Below are 12,198 nucleotides of genomic sequence, written 5' to 3' on the forward strand. Positions count from 1 at the left end.
GGAACCTCCACACTGTTTTCCAGAGGGGCTGTACCAGTTGACATTCCCACCAACAGTGTAGGAGGGTGCCCGTTTCTCCACATCCTCATCAGCATCTAGAATCCTCTGATTTGTTCATTTTAGCCACTCTGACTGGCGTGAGGTGGTATTCAGTGCAGTTTTGATTTGTATTTCCCTGAATGTTGAGCATCGTTTCATATGTCTATTGGCCATCTGGATGTCCTCTTTGGAGAAGTGTCTGTTCATATCTTCTGCCCATTTCTTCACTGGGTTGTTTGTGTTTTGGGCGTGTAGTTTGATGAGTTCCTTATATATTCTGGATATTAACCCTTTATCTGATATGTCATTTGCAACTATCTTTTCCCATTCCGTTGGTTGCCTATTAATTTTCTGGGTTGTTTCCTTGGCTGTGCAGAAGCTTTTAATCTTGATGAGGTCCCAATCATTTATTTTTGCTCTTGATTCCCTTGCTTTTGGGGATGTGTCAAGTAAGAAGTTGCTGCGGTGGAGGTCAAGGAGGCTGTTTCCTGCTTTCTCCTCTAGGGTGTTGATAGTTTCCTGTCTCACGTTCAGGTCCTTTATCCATTTTGAGTTTATTTTTGTGCATGGTGTGAGAAAATGATCTAGTTTCATTCTTCTGCATGTTGCTGTCCAATTCTCCCAACACCATCTGTTAAAAAGGCTGTCTTTTTTCCATCGGATACTCTGTCCTGCTTTGTCAAATATTAGTTGGCTGCACGTTTGTGGGTCCAGTTCTGAGTTCTCTATTCTATTCCATCGGTCCATGTGTCTGTTTTTGTGCTAATACCATACTGTCTTGATGATGATAGCTTTGTAGTAGAGGTTAAAGTCTGGGAAGTTGATGCCTCCCGTTTTGGTTTTCTTCTTCAATATTACTTTGGCTACTCGGGGTCTTTTGTGGTTACAAACAAATTTGAGGATAGTTTGTTCTAGTTTTGAGAAGAATGCTGGTACAATTTTGATTGGGATTGCATTGAATGTGTAGATTGCTTTGGGTAGGAATGACATTTTAACTATGTTTATTCTTCCAATCCATGAGCATGGAATGTTTTTCCATTTCTTTGTGTCTTCTTCAATTTCCTTCATAAGTTTTCTATGGTTTTCATCATATAGATCTCTTGTATCCTCGGTTAGGTTTATTCCTAGGTATTTTGTGTTTTTTTGTGCAATTGTGAATGGGATCAGTTTCTTGATTTCCTTTCTGTTGCTTCATTGTTAGTGTATAAAAATGCAACCAATTTCTGTGCATTGATTTTGTATCCCACAACTTTGCTGAATTCCTGGATCAGTTCTAGTAGGCTTCTGGTGGAGTCTGTCGGGTTTTCTATGTAAAGTATTATGTCGTCTGCAAAAAGTGAAAGTTTGACTTCCTCTTTGCCAATTCTGATGCCTTTGATTTCCTTTTGTTGTCTTATGGCTGATGCTAGGACTTCCAGCACTATGTTAAACAGCAGTGGTGAGAGTGGACCTCCCTGTCGTGTTCCTGATCTCAGGGGGAAAGCTCTCAGTTTTTCCCCATTGAGGATGACATTAGCTGAGGGCTTCTCCTAGATGGCTTTTATGATCTTTAAGTAAGTTCCTTCTATCCCGACTTTCTCTAGGGTCGTTATCAAGAAGGGATGCTGTATTTTGTCAAATGCTTTTTCTGCATCTATCGACAGGATCATATGGGTTTTATCTTTTGTTTTTTTTTTAATTAAAAAAATTTTTTGTTTAATGTTTTATTTATTTTTGAGAGAGAGACTGCATGAGCAGGGGAGGGTCAGAGAGAGAGGGAGACACAGACTCTGAAACAGGCTCCAGGGTCTGAGCTAGCTGTCAGCACAGAGCCCTAAATGGAGCTCGAACCCATGAACTGTGAGATCATGACCTGGGCTGAAGTCAGACGCTTAACCAACTGAGCCACCCAGGTGCCCCTATCTTTTCTTTTGTTAATGTATCACATTGATTGATTTGCAAATATTAAACCAGCCCTGTAACCCAGGAATGAATCCCACTTGATCATGGTGGATAACTCTTTTTTGTGCTGTTGAAATCGATTTGCAAGTATCTTGTTGAGGATATTTGTATTTGTATTCATCAAGGATATTGGCCTGTACTTCTCTTTTTTTTCTGGATCTCTGTCTGNGTTTAGTAGGGTATTTTTTAACCTCCATGTTTTTGGAGGTTTTTTAGACTTTTTCCTGTGATTGATTTCAAGTTTCATAGCATTGTGATCTGAAAGTGTGCATGGTATGATCTCCATTGTTTTATATTTATTGAGGGCTGCTTTATGTCCCAGTATGTGATCTATCTTGGAGAATGTGCCATGCGCACTTGAGAAGAAAGTGAATTCCATGGCCTCAGGATGTAGAGTTCTAAATATATCTGTCAAATCCATCTGGTCCAATGTGTCATTCAAGTCCATTGTTTCTTTAGTGATTTTCTGTCTAGTTGATCTATCCATTGCTGTAAGTGGAATATTAAAGTCTCCTGCTATTAGCACATTCTTATCCATAAGACTGTTTCTGTTTGTGATTAACTGTTTTATATATTTAGGTGCTCCCATATTTGGTGCCTAGACTGTTATAATTGTCAGTTCTTCCTGATGGACAGACCCTGTAATTATTATATAATGCCCTTCTTCATCCCTTGTTACTGTCTTTACTTTAAAGTCCAGTTTGTCTAAGTATAGCTACTCCAGCTTTCTTTTGACTTCCAGTAGCATGATAGATATGTATCCATCCCCTTACTTTCAATCTGAAGGTGTCCTCCAGTCTAAAATGAATTTCTTGTAGACAGCAAATAGATGGATTTTGATTTTTATCCATTCTGCTACCCTATGTCTTTTGATTGGGACATTTAATGCATTTAAATTCAGTGTTATTATTGAAAAACATGGCTTTAGATTCATTGTGTCCTTTGTGGGATTCATGCTTGTGGTGCTGTCTCTGGTATCTTTTTCCTCAGAGAGTTCCCCCCAGGATTTCTTGTAGGGGTGGTTTAGTGGAGACACATTCTTTCAATTTTTGTTTATTTGGAAAGACTTTTATCCTTCCTTCTATTCCGAATGACAGCTTTGCTGGATAGAGAATTCTTGGCTGCATATTTTTTTCTGCTCATCACTTTGTAGATCTCCTGCCATTCCTTTCTGGCCTGCCACATTTCAGTAGATAGGTCTGTCACCACTCTGATAGGTTTCCCTTTGTATGCTGGGGCAGTTTTCTCACTAGCTGCTTTCAAAATTCTCTCTTTGTCCTTATATTTTGCCAGTTTCACTATGATATGTCTTGCAGAAGATTGATTCAAGTTACAATTGAGGGGTGTTCTCTGTGCCTTTTGAATTTCAATGTCTGTTTCCTTCCCCAGGCTGGGGAAGTTCTCTGCTATAATTTGTTCAAGGACTCCTCCAGCGCCTTTCCCTGTCTCTTCCTCTTCTGGAATTCCTATGATACGGATATTATTCAATTCGATTTTATTGCTGAGCTCTCGAACTCTCCTTTCATGTTCCTGGGTCAGTTTATCTCTCTTTTTCTCAGCTTCCTCTTTTTCTGTAATGTGTCTTCTAAATCACTTATTCTCCTTTCTGCCTCTTCAATCTGTGCATTGGATGCCTTCATTTATTTTGCATCTAAATTATAGTATTTTTTAATTCATCACAACTATTATTAAGCTCTGTAGTCTTTGTAGCAACAGTTTCTCTGATGTCTTCCATGCCTTTTTCAAGCCCAGCGATTAATTTTATGACAATTGTCCAATATTCTTGTTCACTTATTTTGCTTATATCTGTTTTGAGTAGTTCTTTAGTTGTCATTTCTTCCTGGAATTTCTTTGGAGGAGAGTTCTTCTGTTTCATCATTTTGGTTAGCTTTCTATCACTTGTTAGTTTTAAAAGTTTGTTATGCACTCTGCACCTGCGAGTGCTGCCGTACCAAAGAGGGCTCTTTGTCTGTCCAGGGCCTGTCCATTCACAAAGTTTTCTTTGAATGGTGTTTCTTGGTCTTTCTTGTTGACACCTTGGTTATTTTATTTTCCTACTCGTAGTGGTATTTGGGACCCTCCACCATGTGTACTTTGGCTTGTTTCTTGAGGTAGCCCTGTGTGGCAAATCCCCACCATGTCCTTCACTTGTGTTCACATGATAGGTTCTGTTGTGTCCTATGTCATGGGGTACAGCCTTCTCACAGTTTTAATAAGATACCTCCACACAATGATCATCAAAAACAATGTTCATGGAAATTCATTCAACGAAGGCTGTTAATACCTCAGCCCAGGGATTGGGAATTGAGGAATATAGACTTTTGGAAACGAAGGTACCCCAAAGGAAGCATTCAGACAGCTGGGCACACTGGTCAAGGAAGAGGGCACACTTTGAGTCTTCCTTGAACTCTGGGGCTTCATCTGAAACCTTCAGGCAAATTCTGCATTCTGCTCGTCTCGCGCGGGTCCTGAAGAGGCCGGGTTTTTGTCTGAGTGGACATGGCACTAAGTCCTCTGGAATCCTCCACAGCGGGTCCTGAGGAGACCCGGTTCCTGTCTCTGTTGCTGAGGCCCCACCTCCTCCTGTAGCCCCCCACAGCCGGTTCTGAGGAAGCAGAGGTCCTGTCTCCATAGACATTTTATAATTACTTTGTCTATATATATGCATAATTTCACTAGGGTTTTGATAAGGATGGCATAAAATATCAAAGCGTTAAATCATAACCTTAAATGCATACAACTTTATATGTCAAAGATACCACAATAAACTTGTACAAAGTAATAAAAGAAGAAGGTGACCCAGACCTTAAAATATGGGTCATAAAAGATGAATAAATATGGAAGCTGTTACAGCATTTCTTTTATTTTGAAAATGACTTAAAGAGTGATAAAATAGTTTAGACAGTAGACTCATAACTTGCAATATGTAATAATAAGGAGATAATTGTTGATACAACATGCTTTAATTTGATAATACATATGTAAATTCCCGGTTACAAGGTGAAGGCATTATAACGATAGCTTATTTAACAAGTAATATGATTTGTTTGGGGGAGATGACTGCTTGAGTTTGCCATATGTGTTACAAGATAAAAAGTTCTAATAAACTTTCTGGTTGTGAAAAGGTCTCAAAAGTACTGGAAAAAAAGTCATGTGGATTTACCTGGGAGTTGGGGGAACTAACTTTGTTTTATGTTTGTTTGTTTTTGTTATTATTGTTGTTTATCGTTATATGAGATCAATGTCATAATACAAAAGCCCATTATACATTTTTCTCTGAAAGCAGAAACTCATAAATTCTCACTTCATTACACAGAAAGCTTAATAAATTTGCCATCTGCTTTCCAAAGCCTCATTAAACTCCTCAGAACTTTCCTAGGAGAAACGGGGAATGGTTCCCAGTTGAAGTCATGAGCAATATTGTAGCTATTTGTCAGTTTACCAAAAAATCATTATTGCTACTGGGAACTTTTTTAAAAAGTGGCTTATATATGATGTTAATATAGACACTAGTATATCAAGGATTACTAACATTCTCATAGTTGTTCTCACTAAATTTTCCAGCTATATGTTTTTTCCTCACTACTTCTAATATTTTGTTTTTATATTTATGTGTATGTATTTTAAAATTATATTTTGATGTGATATTGCCAGACAATCCTCTGACTTCAAAATAGGTTGTCTTTGAAAAACATCAAAGATGCTTTATTCATTGAAATTCATAACAATTCCCTTCCAAGGGAACACTTAAAATATTTCCTAAGCTAGTGTATATAGTATATTAATCCTAAATTACTAAATTTGAGGTCTGGAAGCCAAGGTAGTGCTTTTGTGCACAGTACAATAAGTGACGGAAAAAGTAATTGCTTTTTTTATTTAGTGGAACAGTGCAGGGTATAGAAACATTTTTACATTGATTTGGTCATTCCCAAAAACCATTTCCTACCCATAATCTCCACAGTCTCAGAGGCTCTATGCTACCATGAGATGCCTTTTCACAAATACATCTTTCAGGAAGACTCAAGTAGACATCGAGAATTGACTTCCAGTAATACCACTTTCTAGCTAATCTCTATAAATCTTCCTTTTGTCATTATAAATTGTGGATAAAAGTGTCTGCCTTAAAAGTGCTCTAAAGGACAAAATGTTCGGTGGTTTGTTGGTACAGACTGAATCTATAACAAGAGATGGAACATTTTGTAGGCTCAGTAAGCGGCTGTCAAAGATTCTTATTAAAGAATACATGATGTGTTGGTTTGCCTTTTAGAGAATGACGGACCATTTGAACAAATTCATTTTTAGCATTGAGATCTCATAGGTGAGGGAAGCCAGAGTAGGTATTTGGCATGAAGAGTCTGCCTCTGCATTGGAAATGAAGGGTAATCTTTCTATCCTGCTTGGCACAATTTCAAACTTTTTTTGGCATCTGGAACCAAAGGTTCTATAAAATTCCAAGATCCTTTTCCTTTCACTACAAATTATTGACAGGAAATGACTATGGAGAAAAGAATGAGGATGGGGCAAGGATACCTTCCTGAGAGTGCGGGTCCTGCATCAATCCATGTTAGTAGTGCTTCCAACTGTAAAAGAAACGGAAACCTCAGGAAGTAAATCAGGGAGAAAACATGGAAGTCAGTTATGTGTGTGTGTATATAATTTATATACCCATTGCTTTATCTGAAGTGCTATTTACAACTATTGACTGAATTAGGAAAAGAAATTTGTGGTGAAGGAGATATCTCGGCAGCATAGGCTTCTAAACTTGGAATTGCTGAGGATGTGGAACCATTTTTATTTCTAACTGAGAAATTTTTTCTTTCTATATAATTTATTTTTCAAGTCTTCTATTATCTTTTTTAGGGATATTGAATTTTATTTTCTCATGTGTTAGGAGTCCAAAACATTTTTAACTTGGTAAACTGTAAATTTAAATTGATATCTTTAGGGTAAAACAAATATATTACCTGCCTCTAAACTAAGTAACTGTCAAGGGGAATATGTCCATGGTGGGATTTTTTTTAATTTTTTCACTTAATTAGTGACTCAATTAGTAAAAGTCACTATTTACCTATAGAAGAAATATAATTACATTTTTATTTTAATCATTCAAGTGAAAACATTTTGAAAAAATATTAAAAATAATGATATACTTGAAAGCATTTTTCAAGGAGTAACTTAGAGTATAACAATCAGGTACTATATTATCTTTCATAGTAAATAAATAATGCTTAAAAATTACAGTAATCATGAAATCATTTGAAAATGAAAAAATATTTTGAGTTGAAAATTTAATTATTTGATTTTGAAAACAGGTACTGTAGAATTGTTCATAATATATACATATTTTATTCATAGCTTTTTACATTTGCATTAGGATCAAATGTTTAAATTGTCCCATTTGAGTTTCTTAAAGGCATCAGTCATGTCATTTTCAAATTTATGGTCCCAGGTATTAAGACATTGGCTGACATATTATCATTTATTAAATAACTTAATATTAGAGAAATGATATAAATGTGGTATTATATATATCAGTGTCTTACTTTTTTAATTCACTTAAAGGAATGACACAAGATATTATTAAACCAGATTATATTACATCAAGATCTTAAGAGTACTTAAGACTTTGAAAGTAAGCATATTAGTATAGATTGGGAATTAAATTAGTTTTTATTTTTATTCACCAAGCCTTTTAATAGAAGTCAAGAGACCAAGATAAATAATAAGTCAATAACCCAAACCACATAAATTTTACAAATCACTGTACCTTAAGGCATCTTGTAAAATCAAATGTGAATGTGGATTGATCTTCCAGAATGTCACAATAAGGTATTCTAAAATGGTGCTTCTCTGGGAAAGAAATGTTTTAAAAACCAGTCAAAATGATCAGAATTCACTTTTTCAGACTTTGAAATTAAACAAATGTTTGCAATAACTGTAAAGTATTTATTACAGACAAAAAACATAAAACAAGCAGCCTAGAAAACATGATTGCTGTGAAAAACAGCAGCCCAGAGCCACGGAAGGGTATAGGCTGGGCTTAGAGCTCCGCAGAAAACCCTGTCCCCAGAAAAGTGTAATTATTTGATGTTTCTGAAGCTCCATGGAAAAGCACATGTGCAGTACTTTTCATTACTTGAGATGTCTCAAACCTGGTTCACTGGGGAAATCCAACCCCAAGATATTTATTGGAGACGATTAGCAGCCCATTATAGCTACCTGAGTTAGTGATATTAGTAGTGGCAAACAAAAAGCTAAGGAGACCTTAAAACTAAGATCTGAGGAATCTTGGCTTTGGAAAACTCCACATTTTTCCTGAGAACCTAGACTGACATGCTTGGATATGGATATGCAGGGCTGTGTGTATGAACCAGTATCAGCTCTGGTTGAGTCAAACCAGGGAAAGAGTGGTGACCACTAGGAGACTTTACTGGCAGCGTTGATGGGGAAATATACGCTTTATAGAGGTACAAATTACTGCAGGAGGGTCACACACACACACACACACCCACACACACAATGAGGAAGGAAGAAAGAACAGTAGCAAACTGTATCAAATAGCAGATCCTAAGGAGGGATGAAATCTTATTTCCAAATTATATTATTTGAAACATCTAGTTTTAAACAAAAGTTATGAGACATTTAAAGAATCAGGAAATGGTGACCCTTATATCAGAAAATGAATTTTCAGTAGGAACTTTCCCTCAGGAGATCCACCTGTTGGACTTAATAGGCAAAACTTTGAGCTGTCTGCCGCATATATATGTACAAAGGGTTAAAGGAAGCCATGCTAAATAGAATGTCAAAAAAGAGATAGAAATAATAAAGAGAATGAAATCAATTTTTATAGTATAAAAGTGAAATAACTGAAATAAAAATTTCTGTGGAGTAATTAAACAGGATGATTTGATGTTTTGAACAAAACTTGAGAGATCCTGAAGAGTTCCGTACATCTCAGTTTCACTAGGTCAACTGAAATTATCCAGTCTAAAGAACAGAAAATGAAGAACTGAGTAAAAATGAACATTCTCAGAAATTTACATGTATGTCAGCATCAATCATATGCATAGTGGGAATCCAAGGAAAGCAGAGAAAAGAAAAGGGAAGAATGATTTGAAGAAATAAGACAACTGAAAACTTTTCAAATTTGATGAAAAACATGAACTGCTCAAACCCAGAAGTTTCATGAACTCTAAGAATGAAAACTAAAGAGAAACAAACATCATGATTGAACCTTCAAAACCCCAAATAGAGACCTTGGAAGTGGCAAGAGAATGGCTCCAGCAATCCATAGGATCAACGATAAGGGTAACATGATTTCTAACAATAAGCATACAGGCCACATGGCTATGGAGTGACATATTTAAGTTCTGGATCAGGAATTAGCAAACAAGAGTTCTTCCATCTAGCTAAATAAATTTCCTTTCAAAATTGAAGAAATTAAATCTCTACTAGATTGAGCAACCACGGAGTTTGTCGCTAGGAGATTTGCACTACAGGAAACCCTGGACTCCTTCAGAGCAAAATAGGAGAATAGTACCTTGCATACACATGAAGAAATTCAGCATACTTTTTTAAAAAAATGTTTATTTATTTTTGAGAAAGAGAGAGAGAGACAGAGTGCGAGTTGGGGGAGGGGCAGAGAGAAAAAAAGACGCAGAACCTGAATCAGGCTCCAGGCTTTGAGCTGTCAGCACAGAGCCTGACATGGGGCTCAGCTCACAAATTGTAAGATCATGACCGGAGCCGACATTGGACTTAACCAAGTGTGCCACACAGATGCCCCCAAATTAAGCATACTTTTAACGCTAATTCCATAATCAAATGTAATTGACTGTATACATACATTTTTGTTTGTAATTTTTCTATTCTTCTTACTGATTTAAAAGACAACTGCATAAAATAAAAATGATAAAACTATCATTGGGCTTATAATTTATAAAGATGTAATTCATAAGACAACAGCATAAAAGGAGAAGGGAACTGAGGTAAATTGGAACAAATTTTTAAAGACTGTTGAATTAAATTCGTATTGATTTGAACCAGATTAAATTGTTAATTATATTCTCCAGAATAATAAGATAACTAAATATATAGAAAATAGCAAGTAAACTAAAATTTATATGCACACACACATAAAAGAAGCCAATGATACAGTGATAAAATAACAGAAAAAACAATTTTATCTATACTGTACAGAACTATGAATTAATAGTTGTGCTTGAGTGTGTCTTACTGCATGACCTGAGAAAATATTCCTCAGGTGAATTATTGTACTTACATAGTTTCCTGGTGCATGGCAGATATTATAATATGTCCCCATTGAATAGATACTTTGTATTGTTTTTCATTGTCACATACTACAAATTGCAAACACTATTAATGTGCATATCTATTGTAATTCCGAATCCTTTATTACAAACATGTAATGATACAGCAACAACTTTGTCAGCAATTCCATATGGTTTATTACCCTCTAGCTAATCCTCTTTATGATGAGTTTATCATACAGATTCCATTAAGCACATGTATGTATTTGTCTTCTCTCCATTCTCTTGGAAGTAAGACATTTTTACGGGATGGTTTTCCATAAAAAATATTTTTGATGTCAGCTTTTAAAATCTATCCTGAACATCACCTCATGATTTTACAGCCAGTCTGACACCATTTGTGCTTGCAAAAACAAACAAACAACAAAAAAACTCTCTTTTCTGTGTGTGGTTTTTTGTTATTTTTTTGTTTTGTTTTGTTTATGCCATGTGGGATACAAATTTCCTTAAGGATCCAAATGGGAAACATTTTTTTTAATTCAAACAATTAATAACATGTTTGATTATTTTAAACAAGCAGATACAACAAATTTAAACAATCAAATACAACAGTTAAAATTAATTACATTTAAAATTAATCATGTATTATATTTTGGAACTGAGCCATTTGGCTCCTAGTGCAATAAATATTAATATACCCTTGCTTTCAGCATTTCATATTAACTGTTTTATGACAAATTGTAACTTATACTATAGAATAATGAAGAATATTTTTAAAATATTTTAATCCAAATTTATCATTTGAAATGTGTATAAAGTGATTGAAAATACTTTTTAAGTTACTCCCATGTTTCCCTTGTACTTAACTGAGAATAAAATCTTATTCTGACCAAATATAATTCCATGCAGCATTTATCAATACTGAGGTGAGGTGACTTTCTAAGATAATAAGAATGCTCGGTATTTCTAGTCTTAGACTGCCACGGTTTGAAGTAAATTTTCGATACACGTGAAATTTATATATTGAACACAAAGGCCTGCATATATATATAAATATATATATATATATTTATATATATGTGATATAATTGATTCTAATTGAGTTTACTGAGCTTGAAAAAATGACTATTATCAAGTTATCTAGTTATTATCAACTTTTAAAAGAAACTGATTCTTATTTTATCTGAAGCTCTTCTCCTTCCTTTTCAGGAGCTGGAATTTTCAAATCTATTTGCTGTTCTTCACTGCATTCATTCCTTCTTTGCTGCCAAAGTAGCTTGTTTGGACCCTCTCTTTTTAGGCAATCAGGCTACTGCTTCCGCTGCTCCCAGCTCTGCTACTACAAGCAAAGCCAAGTACACAACTTGACACACTGAACTTTGTTTCGCCGCTTACCGTGACTCTATAAACAGAATAAACGCAGTCATCATTGTAGACCCTGGAGAAGCAAAGGTATCACCAAGTCAGCAGTGAATTCAATTTGAAATTTCAGCAGAAAACAAGAAGATCATAAGGGATCTCAAAAGCATTTCTGTTTTGGAAGCATTTGTGAATAATCTTAAAGAACATAATGGCTCGTTCTCACTCAGTTTATTTCTACCAGTATTTTCTCAAAAGTGAAGAAAAAAAAAAAGAATGATTCAAAGTATGTAAATAATATAAAAATTGTAAGCTACCTAGAAATAAAAATACCACTTAAATAGTTATTTCTGTATTTTAGATTATTTTGTATGACAGATACATGTTGGGCCAGATCATGAACTAATGCCCTATCATTAAATTATAAGTAAAATAAAGGAGGCGAAAAGACCATACGACAGCAAGGAAAAAAGCATGCAAAAATTTCATCAAAGAAGAAAGCACTTTAATTTGCTGATGTAGCTTTTTCTGTGTGTTCTCATTCCGCGATATGACACTGGCACTCCAATTTTGCTTATCTTATTGTCAA

At 35.3% G+C, this 12,198-nt stretch overlaps 1 protein-coding gene across 2 annotated transcripts in view; it reads left to right on the top strand.

The window, feature by feature from the left end:
- SNTG1 (syntrophin gamma 1) overlaps nucleotides 1-11,866 on the top strand; it is a 319,485-nt gene extending 307,619 nt beyond the window's left edge. For both annotated transcript variants that reach the window (XM_077762285.1, XM_077762287.1), the window contains one exon: nucleotides 11,460-11,866. In XM_077762285.1, the coding sequence (XP_077618411.1) occupies nucleotides 11,460-11,618 (159 nt within the window). In that variant the 3' untranslated portion in view covers nucleotides 11,619-11,866. The remainder of the gene's footprint in view (nucleotides 1-11,459) is intronic.
- Nucleotides 11,867-12,198: the final 332 nt, after the last annotated feature.

Source organism: Crocuta crocuta, unplaced genomic scaffold, assembly GCF_008692635.1.
Source record: "Crocuta crocuta isolate KB4526 unplaced genomic scaffold, BGI_CrCroc_1.0 scaffold402, whole genome shotgun sequence".
NCBI lineage: Eukaryota > Metazoa > Chordata > Mammalia > Carnivora > Hyaenidae > Crocuta > Crocuta crocuta.